The 19,942-nt window shown below is 49.6% G+C and overlaps 1 protein-coding gene and 1 non-coding gene across 4 annotated transcripts; both read right to left on the reverse strand.

The window, feature by feature from the left end:
• Positions 1-2,338: 2,338 nt before the first annotated feature.
• On the reverse strand, positions 2,339-9,211 carry LOC137355905 (mRNA decay activator protein ZFP36L2-like). Of its 3 annotated transcripts, none has more exons than XM_068021524.1 (2): positions 8,974-9,211; positions 2,339-7,222 (listed from the first exon to the last, which is right to left on the reverse strand). In XM_068021524.1, exons 1-2 carry the CDS (start codon positions 9,007-9,009, stop codon positions 6,374-6,376), a joined length of 885 nt encoding a protein of 294 aa, XP_067877625.1. In that variant the 5' UTR covers positions 9,010-9,211; the 3' UTR covers positions 2,339-6,373. The 3 variants fall into 3 exon arrangements, with proteins under 3 accessions (XP_067877625.1, XP_067877627.1, XP_067877626.1); XM_068021526.1 differs by lacking the exon at positions 8,974-9,211 and adding an exon at positions 8,802-8,913; XM_068021525.1 differs by lacking the exon at positions 8,974-9,211 and adding an exon at positions 8,796-8,913.
• Positions 9,212-11,034: 1,823 nt separating this feature from the next.
• On the reverse strand, positions 11,035-11,131 carry trnai-uau (transfer RNA isoleucine (anticodon UAU)). The gene is made up of 2 exons: positions 11,094-11,131; positions 11,035-11,070 (listed from the first exon to the last, which is right to left on the reverse strand). It is a non-coding gene; the product is annotated as a tRNA-Ile (tRNA).
• Between the last annotated feature and the right edge of the window lie 8,811 nt (positions 11,132-19,942).

Below are 19,942 nucleotides of genomic sequence, written 5' to 3' on the forward strand. Positions count from 1 at the left end.
ATATGAGGGGGGGAGATATATGAGGGGGGGAGATATATGAGGGGGGGAGATATATGAGGGGGGAGATATATGAGGGGGGGAGATATATGAGGGGGGGAGATATATGAGGGGGGGGAGATATATGAGGGGGGGAGATATATGAGGGGGGGGAGATATATGAGGGGGGGAGATATATGAGGGGGGGGGGAGATATATGAGGGGGGGAGATATATGAGGGGGGGAGATATATGAGGGGGGGGAGAAGATATGAGGGGGGGGGAAGATATGAGGGGGGAAGATATGAGGGGGGGAAGATATGAGGGGGGGGAAGATATGAGGGGGGGGAAGATATGAGGGGGGGAAGATATGAGGGGGGGAAGATATGAGGGGGGGAAGATATGAGGGGGGGAAGATATGAGGGGGGAAGATATGAGGGGGGAAGATATGAGGGGGGGAGATATGAGGGGGGGGAGATATGAGGGGGGGGAGATATGAGGGGGGGGAGATATGAGGGGGGGGAGATATGAGGGGGGGGAGATATGAGGGGGGGGAGATATGAGGGGGGGGAGATATGAGGGGGGGGGAGATATGAGGGGGGGGGAGACATGAGGGGGGGGGAGACATGAGGGGGGGGAGACATGAGGGGGGGGAGATATGAGGGGGGGAGATATGAGGGGGGGAGATATGAGGGGGGAGATATGAGGGGGGAGATATGAGGGGGGGAGATATGAGGGGGGGAGATATGAGGGGGGGAGATATGAGGGGGGGGAGATATGAGGGGGGGGAGATATGAGGGGGGGAGATATGAGGGGGGGAGATATGAGGGGGGGAGATATGAGGGGGGGAGATATGAGGGGGGGAGATATGAGGGGGGGAGATATGAGGGGGGAGATATGAGGGGGGGAAGCGAGGGGAGGGGGAAGCGAGGGGAGGGGGAAGCGAGGGGAGGGGGATGCGAGGGGAGGGGGATGCGAGGGGAGGGGGATGCGAGGGGAGGGGGATGGGGATGCGAGGGAGACGAGGACGAGGGGGAGGGGTGGGCGAGGGGGACGAGGGGGAGGGGTGGGCGAGGGGGACGAGGGGGAGGGGTGGGCGAGGGGGACGAGGGGGAGGGGTGGGCGAGGGGGACGAGGGGGAGGGGTGGGCGAGGGGGACGAGGGGGAGGGGTGGGCGAGGGGGACGAGGGGGAGGGGTGGGCGGAGGGGGACGAGGGGGAGGGGTGGGCGAGGGGGACGAGGGGGAGGGGTGGGCGGAGGGGGACGAGGGGGAGGGGTGGGCGAGGGGGACGAGGGGGAGGGGTGGGTGAGGGGGACGAGGGGGAGGGGTGGGCGAGGGTAGGGGCGGGCGAGGGTGGGGGGGGAATGAGGGTGGGAGAGGTTGAGGGCGAATGGGTTGAGTGTGAGGGATGAGGGTGGGCAATTGAGGGGGGTCTGCGGGCGAGGTGGGCCCACTCTCTCCTCCCCAACTCAGAACGTTCCGAGATTCAGCCCCGAATCCAGATCATCCTCATCAACTCTTTGGCCGAGGAATCGGCAACGCGTCAAGGTCACAATTCATTAAAATGGCCCAGCGAATCACAGAACATTACAGCCCAGGAGCAGCCATTCAGCCCATCGTCCCTGTATTGGCTCTTTGAAAGAACTATGCAATTAGTCCCACTACATCCCCCATAGCCCTGCAAATAACTCCCTTTTCAAGTGTTTATCCAATTTGCCACAAAGCAGTGAAGGCAGAAATGATTGCATCACACAAGGGAAAAGTGGCTTTACTACTGGAAACAGCTGAGAACAGCGGGGTCTAGGTTTAAGATGGTTCTAGCATGGAACATGCTGAAAGCCTTCAACGTCCCAAGGCGATTCACAGGAGCGTAAAACTTATTCTGAGATCTGGAGATATTGGGATTGGAGGAACCCGACATCAATGAAACAGATCTTGGTGGACCAGGAGGAGATGGAAAGATGGACAAGTTTAGGGGAAGAGTTTCAGAGCATGGAGATGACAGACGAACACTAGTCTTACCAAAGATTGGGTCTCCTGTATCTATGTTCAGCACCAATATTTCTTACCTACTGAATAAAGGTGAGTGGAGGAGGCCATTCGGTCGCTCCTGCCTGTGGTGTTCTCTCCTGTAATACGATTCCTTCCAGATCTATGTCAAATATTTATCCCATCTTCCAGTCACTGCCTCAGCTCCTTGCAGTGAAGCATCCCATGGTCTAATAGCTTGGTTCACGAATCTTCCTTCTTGGTTATTCCAGTGAGAACCCTTGATCCCCATTCTCCAATCAGTGGAAATAATCCCTCCCCCTCCCAGAGAGGAAAAAAGCAGACGCTTTGGGAATGTCAACGATTGGATGAATTTCATTTTATTTGATCATTTTAGTGGAAATGTCCAAATCATGGAAACAGAAACAAGGCCAGGAATCAGGGCAGCAAAAAGATTCTGTCTCTTAACAATAAATACAATTATCTTTTTAAATTAATCATTAGAATATAAATGTAAAAACACACAGAGAGTAGAACGATTAACACATTCCGTAAATCAGTCTATAATTCGACAACGGCATCTCGACAGCCAGCTCTCAATTTAGGGGATGGAGATTTGTCTCCCTCCAAGCTCAGGGTGTGATCTTAGTACTGGGAAAAGCATCTCTCGTCACCCCTTTGGTTGGGGTTTAAGCCAGCGCTGCTGCTCAGAGACAGCTCCTGGAATCTGTTAGTGGCCCCAGGCTGCACTAGATTGGGTTTAGGGTTGGATTAAACCAACTGAAGGCAGGGATTGTCCCAATTATTGCAAGTTTCCTTCTGTCCCGAGGAAGGGGGTTGAAGAGAATTGCAATCTCCCAACCCCCTTCCCATGTGGGCAGCAGTTAACCTTACAGCCAGTGACAGACACACATCAGTGAGAAGTCTGAACAGCAATATTCAAATAATCCTCCACCAGGTTACTTGCAAACTAAATCACTTGGAAGTACACTGGAACTGGAAGCAATCTTCAGTTTGACACCTCTCCACCTCTGTTTTTGGTGGGGGGGTCAGGGAGGAGGAGGGGATTGAGTGGGAGGGAGGGAGGGAGGGGCTGAATAATTCAGCGTCCGAAACCAATGAGATTTTGGGCCATGAAAAGAATAACCCTCGTCTCAGGAATCCGACTGCACAGTATTTTAAAAAAAAAAACAAGGATCAAGCGTTTCTGTTCGCTAATGTTCACCTGTCAACTTTGTGCGGGAGACCGAGACGTCACTCTCTCTCAACGGGCGAGCAGAACCAAGGCTGGTAAATGTGGCTAAAATACAGATCAGCTATGATCCAACTCAACGGTAGAACAGGTTTGAGGGGCTGAATGGCCTCCTCCTGTTCCTACTAGATATTCCATCAGCTGTAATGATGAGGACGCCCTAGTGCAACCAAATTATCTTCCATTTAAAACATATATTTAGTAAAACCAAAAACTGGCCAAAGGGTCACTGAGCAACACACTGATCCCTTCCCAAACTCCCAGCTTCCGACAAGAACAGTCAAGGGTCCCACACAGTGGGCTAAACAAATCCCATTAACCAGAGGACAAGTAACTGGAGCTTGCTTTGCAAGATCTTCCTCAAATACTTCATTTATTTATTTTTTTTAAAAATCACAAACCTTCAGGCAAATTGAAAAGGGAAAGTTCATTTTCCCTAATTTTTTTTTTAAATAAACACTCCAAACACTGTCCCAAGAATTTTAAATCAACCCCATCTCTCAGCAAAGGACACGGCACAATTGAGTGTTTCTTTTTTCTTTAAAATAAATATACGATAAGGAACCAACTGCATCAAGTTTTGTTCTAAATGGTTCAGTTCTGTTCAGTATTTAAAAATTCAGCACAAACTTTGTCTGTCTGTAGGTGTCGCTAGTGGGTTCAGACAACAGCACTCCCTAAAGGCAGGAACTGGAACTGCAACCAGTTTAAACAAGGAAGATCCCACATTAGCTGCTTCATCATTGAAAGGCCACAAGTTGGTGTGTCAAGAGTTTCTGCTCCATTCTTCCCGTCAGTTTTACAACTGGCCTGGGACAATTCAGATCGACTTGCTCTGCGGAGGGTTACACACAGGAGGCAGCGCCGTGCCAGGGGCTCTGTTTGGGAGGGGAAGGGGAAAATGAGACACATGCCTGAAAGAAACGAAGAAAAAAGGGAAGGTGGATGTTTTTAAAATGCTCCCTACATTCCTCCGTGCAGCTGAAGGCTCCTGTCGAAAGGTCTTATCAACACTCAACCTTTCCTCTGCTCGCTGTCAGGGAGGATTACGATCCAGATTCACAACCTGTGCAAGTGAGCTGCCCAACAGACAGCAGACCTGGGGAGAAGGGGTCAGAGCAAGCTCCTTGCACAGGGGCTGTTGGGAGGGGGTCCGTGTCCGGACAGTATCCGTCACAGAAAACCCTGCAGAGCTACCTCTGGGAGCACAGGGGAGCAGGATACAGACACAGTGGGTGTGTGTGGCGGGTCACTAGGTTAATGGAGAAATGAAGGGGGAAGCAAGTGGGAGAAATGACCACGAGGTAGGAAGGGTCAGGGAGGGAGCGGGTAATTAAATCAGGTCAAAGTGTACAAGATTCCAGCTCACTCGATTTAATAGATTATGATATTATAATAAATTAATTATAAACGTCCAGGCCTGGCTGCTACGCCAACCTAGTGAACATTTAGCATCATCTCGTTGGGCAGCTCAGCCTTTCCAAGATCTGGGGGTTCACAGTTTAGCAGCTTCCCCAGCACTCGTATTTCCCCATCATCCCCTCCCTGTGCTATTAAAACCTCTGGTTCCAGCCCACAACCATCAGGTGGGGGATCGTGAAGCCCCAGGTAATAGGGCCGCAAAAGAGGCCCCGTAAGCCCCTCGATTATCACAGTGGTCACCCATCATTCTGTCTCTGTTGTTTGGTGGGGGGTGGGGAGGGTTTTTTTTTTGGGAGGTGGAACGTACAGACAAAACTCTTAAAGAAACACACTCCCATCAACTGTATAAGGTGACCCAGAGGCTGTGGGATCACACAACACGAGCCTGGGTAATCCCTGACCCTGGCTGCAAAGCTGAACAACCACCACCCCCCACCCCCCACCCACCTCCCTTTGTACAATAGTGCCATTTGTTCCAGGGGAAGCTTCCCAGTTTGGGCAGAATGGGGGAGAGAGGAAGACTTTCGTTTCACTCCATCGGCGAAAGTTTCTCCTCAGTAAGTGGGTAATCACTTCCTCAGCCCCTGTACTTGGGTGGAGGTTGGGGGGGTTCCCAAGACCCTGAGACCACCACCCGAGCAGGGACACCCCTCAGAGTTTGGAGAATCTCCGTTTGTGTTTAACGGATTCCAGGGAGCCAATTCCCAGTCCGTTGCTGGATTTAATCACACACCAACACTTTACCAGGGTACGGACAGCTCCCCCTCGACAGGTTAACCAACCCCAGCAGCAGCTAGAATCAACTCCCTCCCCAACCCGAGTGTTCTAACCCGACATCGGCTGCCCAGATTCATCTGCAAGAGCCTGACCCGCAGTGGAAACGGGAAAAACTGATAAAACCTCCCCCATCCAATGACCATAAGGTTTCCATAGTTTCACAAGTCACAAAGGGAACATTGAAACATTGATTAGAGATTTTTAAAAATCTACAAATATATACAGACGCACACGCTCGCTGTCAGTTTTAAAAGACAAACTGACCGGGCGATTTGAGACGTGCAAGGATTAAAATCCTTTCATTGACAAGTGATCCTTTCCCTGAATCACTCGCTGGTACCCGACCAACACTGGGGGGAGTCAGGGGACCTGCAGCTGGGGACAGCTGCAAATCTAGATCAGGGCCGCAAGTGTGCCTCAGGACCTGGGACAGAATCAGTCTCCTCCTCCCGCACTGCCTCCCACCCAGCCAATGTTTGGAAAGCAATTCCCCACAAACCTCCCCCCAACCGTGCTGCTCACCCTTCCAAACTCTAAAGGCCTCAAAACCCAAGACAGAAAGGGTAGGAGGAAGGGAGAGGGAGGGGAGGGATCCTCCCCTTCAACAAAATTCTTCACATCTCAAAGTTAGAGAAAAGAGGTAGTTGGGATTATCCAATATTTGCTTCACTGTGAAAATTCTCCCCCACTCCCCAGTCCCTTTCCCTCGTTCCCTCCCTCCACCAGTTACAAATTTTTCACGCTGGGACACAAACAGAAAAAAAAAGCAAAACTTCAAAGCAACACTAGATGAACAAACGCAACTCTCCTCACCTTTAATCGCACGGGGAGCTTTGCTACAAATAATTAACAACATTTTTAAGTTAAGAAACTAACGACCCAACTAAAATAATTAATATCTACCCTACAGCCACAGTCTAACAGTCCTCAGCTTGACAGAGTCACTGTGCATCACACTCAGGTGCTCCTCGTCGAGATCCGGCTGAAGACAGGAAGACGTTTTCCGGCTTCTGCGCTCAACGGGGGATCCGACTGGTGACCCCCGACCTCCTCGCCAGGGCCCCTGGGGTCGAGAGAGCAATCTGGAGCTGTGGGAGACTGGCGTTCGGAGGAGAGGGATGAGCCGGTGGGAGAGATGGGTTCCGAGCCCTCCAGTGCCCGCAGCTTCAGTGCCAGCGGAACCAGGAGCTCCGTGATGCCACAGTTGGTGATGAAGTTGTTGTTGTTGTTGTGGCAGCAGGAAGAGGTGGCAGTGGTTGCGGGGGGAGAGGGGCTACCGGGGCAACGCTCGGGGGTCTCGGAGGCAGAGGAGGAGACCCCATCAGAGGCCGGCGAGCGAGCCCTGGCCTGGGGGACAGGGTGCCAGGCGCTAATGCCCCCACCCAGTTGCCCGCAGTGAGGCCGGCGGGCAGGAGTGTCCAGCTGGGGTGGGGGGATGCGACGCTCCCCCTCCTCATGGATGAAATGGCAGCGGGTCTGGTAGGGGCAGAAGCCCAGCGTGTGGAAGGTGCGGCAATATTCCGTCTTGTACTTGGGATGGCGAGGCAGCAGACGCAGCTCGTGGAGTCCATGGGCAAACTGGCAGCGGTCTCCGTACTTGCAACCCCCAGACTCAGCAAAGCGTCGGCACAGCTCGGTCTTGTACAGGTGCGGGTAGGTGCGGAACCCTGAGGTGGTGACCCCCATCATCTGGAACTGGGGGCATAGGCTGGCCGACAGCGAGAAGTCCTGAGGAGAGCATCGGCTACGCTGGAAGGGGGTGTCCCACTGCGGGACGCACAGTAACAGGCTGTCAGCTGGGTATGTCTGGAGGGGAAGCAAAGAGAGGGACAGACAGACAGAGAGAGAGAGATTAGCAGGCGTATCGATCAGAAATCAAAACAACACAGAGAGCCCATTCAGCTTATCTTGTCTCGAGCAATCGGCAAACTTGGTTCAGTGGGTCACACTCTCTCTCTCTCTCTCCCTCCCTCTTCCCGACTCAGAAGGCCATGGGGATTAAGTTCCAATACAGACATCTGAGCCCATAATCCAGATCGACACTCAGAGTAAACGCTGCACTGTCGGAGGGTCAGCACCGAGGGAGTGCCGCACTGTCGGAGGGTCAGTACTGAGGGAGTGCTGCACTGTCGGAGGGTCAGTACTGAGGGAGTGCCGCACTGTCGGAGGGTCAGTACTGAGGGAGAGCCACACTGTCGGAGAGTCAGTACTGAGGGAGTGCTGCACTGCCGGAGGGTCAGTACTGAGGGAGTGCTGCACTGCCGGAGGGTCAGTACTGAGGCAGTGCTGCACTGTCGGAGGGTCAGTACTGAGGGAGTGCCGCACTGTCGGAGGGTCAGTACTGAGGGAGTGCCACACTGTCGGAGAGTCAGTACTGAGGGAGTGCTGCACTGCCGGAGGGTCAGTACTGAGGGAGTGCTGCACTGCCGGAGGGTCAGTACTGAGGGAGTGCTGCACTGTCGGAGGGTCAGCACTGAGGGAGTGCTGCACTGTCGGAGGGTCAGTACTGAGGGAGTGCTGCACTGTCGGACGGTCAGTACTGAGGGAGTGCTGAACTGTCGGAGGGTCAGTACCGAGGGAGCGCCGCACTGTCGGAGGGTCAGTACCGAGGGAGCGCCGCACTGTCGGAGGGTCAGTACCGAGGGAGCGCCGCACTGTCGGAGGGTCAGTACTGAGGGAGCGCCGGACTGTCGGAGATGCCGTCTTTCAGATGAGACATTAAACCGAGGCCCCCGTCTGCCCTCTCGGGTGGGTGTAAAAGATCCCACGGCCACTATTGGAAGAAGAGCAGGGGAGTTCTCCCCGGTGTCCTGGGGACAATATTTATCCCTCAACCAACATCAGTAAAAACAGATGATCCGGGTCATTATCACATTGCTGTTTGTGGGATCTTACTGTGCGCACATTAACTGCCTTGTTTCCTACATTACAACAGTGACCACACTTCAGAAACTTCTTCATTGTCTGTGAGGGGCTTTGGGACGTCCTGTGAGGGGGTGAAAGGAGCTGGAGAGACGTAGGTTATTTCTTTATTAACAGTTTTAGACATTTTAATTTCAATATACCCTCAATTCTTAAAAGGTGACATTAAAAGCAGCAAACGGCTAAATTTACACAGTACTCGGAGCAGAGTTTTCTCTCTCTCTCTCTCTCTATCAGACAGGCAGCAGTTTATCCCGAGATACTGACTTCAGGGAAGTTTGCACATGGACCACAGGCTGGGCTCATAAACAAACCAGCCCAGCCCTCTTACACAGAGAACACAGCATCAAAACAAAAACAAAGGCCAAGCCCCACACTTTGGTTAAATGGAAGTAGCAGAAATTTACAGCATAACAACAAACTGCAAACCAGAAGAGGAAAAACAAATCAGTCAAACTTTCACTTTGCAAGTTCCTTTTCTGGCGCCTCCGGAGGCTCCCGCGCTTAAAGTGCAAGAGTTTGCCGGCGTCCCGGGGCTGCATTTCAGCCAATGCACGGGGGCTTTGCTGCAGATGGAGTCAATCTTTTGCAATATTTGGATTGTGGCGCGGATTGTCTCCCCTCCTCACTGTTACCTGCAGGAGAAGTTCTTCCAGCCTGGCGCCGTTCATCTCCGCCGGGGTCGGGCTGCTGCTGCTCTGATTCCTCTCAATCTTCTTTTTCTGAAGCTCTCTGCACTTTCTACACTTTAATTCACTAATATTTAATATTCCGGCTCCGCTTCCCGCAATGTATCTTTTTTTTTTGTTTGGCTACATATACAATGTATCCACTCGCGCCCTGGGAACTCCACCAGGGGGGGAGGGCGGGGCCAGACTGGGAGGCGGGGCCAGAAAAAAAAAGCAGGAGGGCGTGAAGGGGGCGGAGCCCGCCCTGAACCCGCCAAATTCAAATGCCGCCAATCAGCGGCCGCGTCGCCGGGCTCGCGCTTCTGATGGACAGGCGTCTGCCCAGAGCGGGTGGAAGGCGCAGGCGCGCTGGTGCCGGCCCCCACGTGGGGAAGGGAGGGGGGGCGGAGCAAAGGGAGGGTGGGGGATAGGCTACAATTCGCAACAGCGGGTTCTCTCCCTCTCGCGCTCGCTGCCTCTGTTAAAGGGACAGTGTCACCATGCTGCCAGCTCCCTCCATATCCGGACTGGCCTCACTGGCTGCCTCTGGGCCTATCTCACTAGTATTTATAGCAACGGGTGGGAATTAACTATTATTACATCATTGCCCTAGCAACCAGCCTCATATTACCTCCCCACCCCACCTTAGGGGCTCTCTTATTGAACAATAAAGCATCAAAATAAATAGTTATGTGATGGTATAGATTATATATTGCTCAGAGAGACGATGGTTGGGGGGGGGGGTTGTTATGGAGGGGAAATGGGACTAGATTGGATAGGTCTTTCAAAGGGCTGGCACAGGTACGATGGGCCGTGTGGCCTCTTGCTGTGCTGTGTTATCCTACAAGTCTCTCCTGCATGCGTTCCCTATTCCTAGGGCACAGTTGCCATGTTTTGCCCTCCCCCCGGGTGACAGTTCTTACAATGGGGTGAAGAATGTCAATGGGTTATTCGACCATTGGGCATCACCAGCTAGGCTGATCCTGTCTACGCATCAGCACCTTTGAGTAGTGGGCAGGTTTGGCCTCCCAAACTAATTTTTTGACATAATAATAAAAGCAGAATACTGCAGTTGCTGGAAATCTGAAATAAAAACAGAAAGTGCTGGAAATACTCAGCAGGTCAGGCAGCATCTGTGGAGAGAGAAGCAGAGTTAACGTTTCGTGTCTGTGACCCTGTATCAGAACTGGCAAAGGTTAGAAAAGAATTAGGTTTTAAAGCAAGTGAAGGAGAGGATGAAGAGAACAAAGTGTTTGATAGGGCAGAGGGGAATTTAGGACATAAACTTGAAGTCGTTCTGAAACTCGGCCGGCCTTATCCCAACACGCACAAAGTCCCCGTTCACCCATCACCCCCTCTGCGCTCCTCCAATTCCGGCCTCTTGTCCGTCCCCCGATTCCCATCGCTCCACCATTGGCGGCCGTGCCTTCAGCTGCCTGGGCCCTAAGCTCTGGAATTCCCTCCCTAAACCTCTCCGCCTCTCTCTCTCTCCTCCTTTACTAATCCTGTCTGCCTTTGTCTCTCTGTCCCTCAACCAAAATCACTGAAAAAGACAGGATCTGGTCGTTTATCACATCAATGTCTGTATTGTACAGTTTGTGGGATCTTGCTGTGCACAAATTGGTTGCCGCGTTTCCTCCATTCCAACAGTGCATTTAAACAAAGCGCATTTTGATTGGCTGCAGAGAGGTCCCATGGCAGTGAACGGCGCTGCATAAATGCAAGTCTTTATTTCTATATTTCTGCCACCTTCCTCCTGCTACTTTCTTTTCCCCGTTCGCCTTTCCTATATCCCTCTTATCCTCTCAAGCTCTCTTGCTCCTTCCCTCGCATCCCTCCCGACCTTTTATTTTCCTCTCCCGTTGCAGCCAAAGGAAAAACTTCAAACACACGTGGCTTTAAAAAAGAAAGTATCACAGAAATATAAAATGCAAGCTGGCAGATTGAGGAGGGGGGCGGGGGAAAGAAAGGTCAAAGATCGTTGCTGGCTGCAGTTAATTTCATGATGGTTTAATGGTGTAAAATCTATACTCCAGGTGAGGCTCGAACTCACAACCTCGGCATAGCTCGACTAAACTGTACTGCTGTATAAGTACCGCGCGCTAACCGATTGCGCCACTGGAGCTACAATCAAACCCAATTACAGGCCGATAGTCAGACATTAACTGCACTCTTTACAATCGGCAACATTGCAATCAAATTGCAAGACCTTGCCCACTTCACCCAGCACAAGCCGCTCCCACCTTGCTCAGTGCCTGACCCTAACCCTTTACCTGGTTTCTGAAAGGAGCAGCCCAGCCCTGAGATCAGACCTTATGTATAAAACACCAGGCGCAAATACTTCTCACATTCAACACTTTAGCGCCTCACTAAGAACCTGGGTCCTGTCGCTTTTAAGGAGTTTATAATCCATTAGTAGCGGAGTACTTGTGACACAATCCGGCAGGTAAAGGGAATAAATGGGGCTGTTATTCTAATCAAACACATCTGATAATGTTCCAATTTTTTTTTCTCATGTAGTTATTTCCCACCAGTTCATCAAAGTTCAAATGTTTTTCCCGCCCCCACCCACTCCAAAAACGTAACTGCTTCAGGCTTATAATTGACACAGGAACAGGAGGAGGCCATTCAGCCCCTCAAACCTTTTACACAGGAACAGGAGGAGGCCATTCAGCCCCTCAAACCTTTTACACAGGAACAGGAGGAGGCCACTTGGCTCATCCTGTCTGAACCCATTGAAAAACGAGCCGCCCAGCCTAATCCCACCTTTCCAGCATTTGGTCCGTAGCTCTGCGGGTTACAGCACTTGAGGTGCATATCCAGACTCCTTTTGAATGTGTTGAGTGTCTCTGCCTCAACTACCCTTTCAGGCAGTGACTTCCAGACCCTCACCAGCCCCTGGGGGAAAAAATTTCCTCACTTCCCCTCTAATCTTTCTACCAAATTGCCCCCTCGTCACTGACCTCTCTACTAAGGTGAATAGACCCTTCACCTCCACTCTATCCAGGCCCCTCGCAATTGTGTACATTTCAATCAGATCTCCCCTCAGCCTTCTCTGTTCCAAGGAGAACAACCCCAGCCTATCCAATCTTTCCTCATAGCTGCATTTTTCCAGTCCTGGCAACATCCTCGTAAATCTCCTCTGTACCCTCTCTAGTGTAATTACATCCTTTCTGTAATGAGGTGACCAGAACTGCACACAGTACTCAAGTTGTGGCCTAACCAATGATTTTTCCAGTTCCAGCATAATCTCCCTGCTCTTATATGCTATACCTCGGCTAATAAAGGAAGGGATTCCATTTGCTTTCTTAACCACCTTATCGACCTGTCCTGCTACCTTCAGGGATCTGTGGACATTCACTCCAAGGTCCCTCACTTCCACTACACTTCTCAGTATTTTCCCATTAATCGTGTATTCCTTTGCCTTGTTTGACCTCCCCAAATGCATCGCCTCACACTTCTCCAGGTTGAATTCCACTTGCCACATTTCTGCCCATCTGACCAGACCATCAATATCTTCCTGCAACAAAAACAAGAAATGCTGGATTCACTCAGCAGGTCTGGCAGCATCTGTGGAAAGAGAAGCAGAGTTAACGTTTCGGGTCAGTGACCCTTCTTCGGAACCCGAAGAAGGGTCACTGACCCGAAACGTTAACTCTGCTTCTCTTTCCACAGATGCTGCCAGACCTGCTGAGTGAATCCAGCATTTCTTGTTTTTGTTTCAGATTTCCAGCATCCGCAGTATTTTGCTAATATCTTCCTGCAGCCTACAGCTATCCTCCTCACTATCTACCACACGGCCAATCTTTGTGTCGTCTGCAAACTTCTTGATCATGTCCCCTACATTTACATCCGAATTGTTAATATACACCACAAAAAGCAGGGAACCCAGTACTGAGCCCTGTGGAACACCACTGGAAACAGCCCTCCAGTCGCTGAAACAGCCGTCAACAATTACCCTTTGTTTTCTGCCACTGAGCCAATTTTGTATCCACCCTGCTGCATTTCCCTGGATCCATAGGCTTTTTTTTTTAACCAGTCTGCCATGTGGGACCTTGTCAAAAGCCTTACTAAAATCCATGTAGACCACATCAACTGCACTACCCTCATCAACCTTCCTTGTTACCTCTTCAAAAAATTCGATCAAGTTAGTCAGACAAGATCTTCCCTTAACAAATCTATGCTGACTATCCTTGATTAACCTGTGCCTTTCTAAGTGACAGTTTATCCTGTGTCTCACAATAGATTCCAATAATTTGCCCACTTCTGAGGTTACACTGACTGGCCTGTAATTATTCAGTCTATCCTTCACTCCCTTTTTAAACAAACAAAGGTACAATGTTAGCAATTCTCCAATCCTCCGGCACCACACCTGTATCCAGTGAGGACTGGAAAATGATGGTCAGACCCTCTGCAATTTCCTCTCTTACTTTTAACAGCCAGGGGTACATTTCATCTGGCCCTGGTGATTTATCAACTTTTAAGGATGCTAATCCCATTAATGCTTCCTCTCTCTATGTTTATCACATCCAATACTTCACACTCCTCCTCCTTAACTACAATATCTGCATCGTCTCCCTCTTTTGTGAAGACAGACGCAAAGTATTCATTAAGAACCATAGCAATATCTTCCACTCCTACACATAGGTTACCTTTTTGGTCTTTTATGGGCCCGACTCTCTTCCTTAGTTATCCTCTTACTCTTACGGTATTGATAAACTATCTTTGAGTTCACCTTGATTTTGCTTGCCAATATTCTTTCATGCCCTCACTTTGTTTTCCTAATTTCCTTTTTGATTTCACCCCTCCACTTTCTGTACTCCTCTTGGCTTTCTGTAGTATTGAGTTCTCGGTGTCGGACATAAGCTTTCCTTTTCTGCCTTATCTGACCCCGTAGGCTCCTTGACATCCACGGAACTCTAGTTTTGGCCGTCTCACCCTTTTCCTTTGTGGGAGCGTGTTTACCCTGAACCTCTTGAATCTCCCCTTTGAATGCCTCCCACTGTTCTGACATTGATTTACCTTCAAGTAGCTGTTACCAGTCCACTTTCACTAAATCACTCCTCAGTTTAGTAAAATTGGCCTTGCCCCAATTGAGAACTCTAACTCCTGTTCTATCTTTGTTCTTTTCCATAATTATGTTAAAACTGAATTATGATCACTACTACCAAAAGGCTCTCCCACTGCCACTCCTTCCACCTGCCCATCTTCATTTCCTAAAACTAAGTCTAAAACTACATACTGGCCAAAAATGTTCTCCTGAATGTACTTCAAGATTTCTGCTCCCTCAATTCTGCTCACACTAAAACTATCCCAGTTACTACTGAGATAGTTAAAATCCCCTATTATTATTGCCCTATTGTTTTCAACTTCTGAGAGATTTGCCTGCACATCAAGTGCCATAATCTGCAGGGCTACAGACCAAATGCTGGAAGGTGGGATTAGAATGGGTGGAATGTTTTTCAGCTGGCACAGACATGATGGGCCAAGTGGCCTCTTTCTGTGTTGTAAATGTTCTATGATATCTGCTCTTCTATCTCCCTCTGACTGTTTGGGGTCTACAGTACACTCCCAGCAGTGTGATTGTCCCTTTTTTGTTCCTTAGCTCACTCCATACGGCCTCATTTGATAAACCTTCCAACATATCATCCCTCCTCACAGCTGTAGTTGTTTCTTAAACCACTTACCACTCCCCCTCCTTTCTTATCCCCCTGCCATTCCTGTCCCTCCTTAAGCCATGTTTCTGTAATAGCTATGATATCATACTGCCACAGGTCTATCTGTGACCTCAGCTCATCTGCTTTATTTGCTGTACTCCTTACATTGAAATAGATACCCTTCAGCCCTGCCAAACTCTTTTTTATTTATTTTCTAACCCTCGTTTCCTCTATCTTCCAGACTAATCCATTAATTTTCCACCTTCCATTTTCATTTCTGATTTTGTCTCAGCTGAGTCTACCCTCAGGTCCCCATCCCTCTGCCAAACTAGTTTAAACATTCCCCAACAGCACTAGCAAAACGTCCCACAAGGAACTCAGTCCCCGCTCTGTTCAGGTGCAACCCGTCCGGCCTGTACAGGTCCCAGTTCCATCTTTCCCAGAGCCGGTCCCAATGTCCCAGGAATCTGAAGCCCTCCCTCTTGCACCATCTTTCCAGCCATGCATTCATCTGTCTTATCCTTCTATTTCTATATTCACTTGAGCATGGCAGTGGGAGTAATCCAGAGATTACTACTGTTGAGATCCTGCTTGCTAATTTCTTACCTAGTTTAGTAAACTCTTTCTGCAAGACCACATCCCTCTTTCTACCTATGTCGTTGGTTCTGATGTGGACCACGACTGCTGGCTGTTCACCCTCCCCCTTCAGGATGCTCTGCAGCCGCTCAGTGACATCCTTGACCCTGGCACCAGGGAGGCAACACACCATCCTGGATTCTTGTCCGTAGCCACAGAAACGCCTGCCTGTTCCCCTGACTATTGAATCACCTACCACTATCGCTCTTCCAGTCTTCCCTGAACACCCCTGTGCAGCTGAGCCCCCCATGGTGCCATGGCCTTGGCTCTGGCTGCACTCCCCAGATGAGCCATCACCTTCCTCAGTATTTCGATCTGAATATCTGTTGGAGAGTGAGATGCACTCAGGGGTCTCCTGCACTACCTGCCTGTTTCTTCTTGACTGGTGGTAGTCACCCATTCCCTCTCTCCCTGCATACTCTTAAGCTGTGGGGTGACCACATCAATAAATGTGCTATCCACGAAGCTCCCATCCTCCAAAATGCACCGCCGTGTCGCCACTGCAATTTAAGTTCCAAAACCTGGAGCTACAGCTGCTGCAATTGACGACACTTCCTGTACATATGGTTATCCAGGACCTGAGAAGCATCCAGGAGTTCCCACATAGCACAGGGTGTGCACTGCAGACGATGGAGCATCCCTGCCTTTCATCTACCTATTAGATAATAAATCTTGGTACTACAACTACATCCTGGCACTAATAAACCCTGCTGCTACTAATTAAGTTGATAAATCCCCAGGCCCAGATGAGATGTATCCCAGGCTGTTATGTGAGGCAACGGAGGAGATAGCAGGGGCTCTGACACAAATTTTCAAATCCTCTCTGGCCACAGGAGAGGTGCCAGAGGACTGGAAGACAGCGAATGTGTTACCATTATTCAAGAAGGGTAGCAGGGATAAACCAGGTAATTACAGGCCGGTGGGAGGGAAAATTATTGGAAAAAATTCTGAGGGACAGGATTAATCTCCACTTGGACAGGCAGGGATTAATCAAGGATAGTCAGCATGGCTTTGTCAGGGGGAGATAATGTCTAACTAACTTGATTTAATTTTTTGAGGAGGTGACTAGATGTGTAGATGAGGGTAAAGCAGTTGATTATAGTATACATGGATTTCAGTAAGGCTTTTGATAAGGTCCCGCATGGGAGATTGGTTAAGAAGGTAAGAGCCCATGGGATCCAGGGCAATTTGGCAAATTGGATCCAAAATTGGCTTAGTGGCAGGAGGCAGAGGGTGATGGTCGAGGGCTGTTTTTGTGATTGGAAGCCTGTGACCAGTGGGGTACCGCAGTAAAGGCCTGCTACCTAACCCGTACCCAACAGGACCCGATGACGAGTCGGGTTTGGGTCGGGTCGAGTTGCCCTTCCGGGTCTGGCATTCGGGCTGGGCTCGGGCCGGGTTGGACACGCTCTATCACAGGTAAGTGGCTCCAATATTAATGTAATGTTTGAACCTGAAAGGTGGTTTTGTTACAGTTAGTTTAAGCTTGTGCAGATCAGCAACAAAGTGGAAAACGGAAAGTAGGTTAACTGATGGTCGAATTGGGTCGGGTCGGGTCGGGTCAAGCTGGGGTCGGATGTGGTTCTGTCGGGCTCGGCTTGGGGGTTTTTTTGCAGACCCGAGCAGGCCTTTATACCACATGTTGTACATTAATGATTTAGACGTGAATATCGGAGGTATGATCAGTAAGTTTGCAGATGACACAAAAATTGGTGGTGTCGTAAATAGTTAGGAGGAAAGCCTGAGATTACAGGACGATATAGATGGGCTGGTAAGGTGGGCGGAGCAGTGGCAAATGGAATTTAATCCTGAAAAGTGTGAGGTGATGCATTTTGGGAGACTAACAAGGCAAGGGAATATACAATGGATGGTAGGACCCGAGGAAGTACAGAGGGTCAGAGGGACCTTGGTGTACTTGTCCATTGATCACTGAAGGCAACAGCACAGGTAGATAAGGTGGTTAGGAAGGCATATGGGATACTTGCCTTTATTAGCTGAGGCACAGAATATAAGAGCAGGGAGGTTATGATGGAGCTGTATAAAACACTAGTTAGGCCACAGCTGGAGTACTGTGTACAGTTCTGGGCACCACACAATAGGAAGGATGTGATTGCACTGGAGAGGGTGCAGAGGAGATTCACCAGGAAGTTGCCTGGGCTGGAGCATTTCAGCTATGAAGAGAGACTGGATAGACTAGGGTTGTTTTCCTTAGAGCAGAGAAGGCTGAGGGAGGACCTGATTGAGGTGTACAAAATTATGAGGGGCATAGAGAGGTTAGATAGGAAGCAAGTTTTTCCCTTAGTGGAGGTGTCAATAACCAGGGGGCATAAATTTAAGGTAAGGGGCAGGAGGTTTAGAGGGGATTTGAGGAAAACATTTTTCACTCAGAGGGTGGTTGGAATCTGAAACGCACTGCCTGAAGAGATGGTAGAGGCAGGAACCCTCACAACATTTAAGATGTATTTAGATGAGCATTTGAAACGTCATAGCATACTAGGCTACGAGCCAAGTGCGGGAAAATGGGGTGAGAATAGATAGGTGCTTGATGGCTGGCATGGACATGATGGGCCGAAGGGCCTGTTTCTGTGCTGTATAACTCTATGACTCTATGATTAATAACCCTACCAATAGTAATAATAACCTTACTACTGCTAATACTAAACTTTACCAAAACGAATCTACTTTACCACTGGAACAAAGAACAAGAACAAAGATAATTACAGCACAAGAACAGGCCCTTCGGCCCTCCAAGCCTGCGCCGATCCAGATCCTCTCTCTAAACATGTCGCCTATTTTCTAAGGTTCTGTATCTCTTTTCTTCCTGCCCATTCATGTATCTGTCTAGATACATCTTAAAAGACTCCATCGTGCCCGCATCTACCACCTCCGCTGGCAATGCGTTCCAGGTGCCCACCACCCTCTGCGTAAAGAACTTTCCACGCATATCCCCCCTAAACTTTTCCCCTTTCACTTTGAACTCGTGTCCTCTAGTAATTGAAACCCCCACTCTGGGAAAAAGCCTCTTGCTATCCACCCTGTCTATACCTCTCATGATTTTGTACACCTCAATCAGGTCCCCCCTCAACCTCCGTCTTTCTCATGAAAATAATCCTAATCTGCTCAACCTCTCTTCATAGCTAGCGCCCTCCATACCAGGCAACATCCTGGTGAACCTCCTCTGCACCCTCTCCAAAGCATCCACATCCTTTTGATAATGTGGCGACCAGAACTGTACGCAGTATTCCAAATGTGGCCGAACCAAAGTCCTATTCAACTGTAACATGACCTGCCAACTCTTGTACTCAATGCCCCGTCCGATGAAGGAAAGCATGCCGTATGCCTTCTTGACCACTCTATTTACCTGCGTTGCCACCTTCAGGGAACAGTGGACCTGAACACCCAAATCTCTCTGGACATCAATTTTCCCCAGGACTTTTCCATTTACTGTATAGTTCACTCTTGAATTGGATCTTCCAAAATGCATCACCTCGCATTTGCCCTGATTGAACTCCATCTGCCATTTCTCTGCCCAACTCTCCAATCTATCTATATTCTGCTGTATTCTCTGACAGTCCCCTTCACTATCTGCTACTCCACCAATCTTAGTGTCGTCTGCAAACTTGCTAATCAGTCCACCTATACTTTCCTCCAAATCATTAATGTATATCACAAACAACAGTGGTGCCAGCACGGATCCCTGTGGAACACCACTGGTCACACGTCTCCATTTTGAGAAACTCCCTTCTACTGCTACTCTCTGTCTCCTGTTGCCCAGCCAGTTCTTTATCCATCTAGCTAGTACACCTTGGACCCCAAGCGCCTTCACTTTCTCCATCAGCCTGCCATGGGGAACCTTAGCAAACGCCTTACTGAAGTCCATGTATATGACATCGACAGCCCTTCCCTCATCAATCAACTTTGTCACTTCCTCAAAGAATTCTATTAAGTTGGTAAGACATGACCTTCCCTGCACAAAACCATGTTGCCTATCACTGATGAGCCCATTTTCTTCCAAATGGGAATAGGTCCTATCCCTCAGTATCTTCTCCAGCAGCTTCCCTACCACTGACGTCAGGCTCACCGGTCTATAATTACCTGGATTATCCCTGCTACCCTTCTTAAACAAGGGGACAACATTAGCAATTCTCCAGTCCTCCGGGACCTCACCCGTGTTTAAGGATGCTGCAAAGATATCTGTTAAGGCCCCAGCTATTTCCTCTCTCGCTTCCCACAGTAACCTGGGATAGATCCCATCCGGACCTGGGGACTTGTCCACCTTAATGCCCTTTAGAATACCCAACACTTCCTCCCTCCTTATGCCGACTTGACCTAGAGTAATCAAACATCTGTTCCTAACCTCAACATCCGTCATGTCCCTCTCCTCGGTGAATACCGATGCAAAGTACTCGTTTAGAATCTCACCCATTTTCTCTGAGTCCAAGCATAACATTCCTCCTTTGTCCTTTAGTGGGCCAATCCTTTCTCTAGTTACCCTCTTTCTCCTTATATATGAAGAAAAGGCTTTGGGATTTTCCTTAACCCTGTTTGCTAAAGATATTTCATGACCCCTTTTAGCCCTCTTAATTCCTCGTTTCAGATTGGTCCTACATTCCCGATATTCTTTCAAAGCTTCGTCTTTCATC

The sequence above is a fragment of the Heterodontus francisci genome, chromosome 44 (genome assembly GCF_036365525.1).
Source record: "Heterodontus francisci isolate sHetFra1 chromosome 44, sHetFra1.hap1, whole genome shotgun sequence".
NCBI classification, from domain to species: domain Eukaryota; kingdom Metazoa; phylum Chordata; class Chondrichthyes; order Heterodontiformes; family Heterodontidae; genus Heterodontus; species Heterodontus francisci.

Bases quoted from the DNA above. Each gene is read 5' to 3' on its own strand.
- LOC137355905 (XM_068021524.1), bottom strand. From the start codon at position 9,009: ATGAACGGCGCCAGGCTGGAAGAACTTCTCCTGCAG. The intron at 7,223-8,973 runs GTAACAGTGAGG...CTTCCCCTCCAG, and splicing joins TGGAAGAACTTCTCCTGCAG to ACATACCCAGCTGACAGCCT.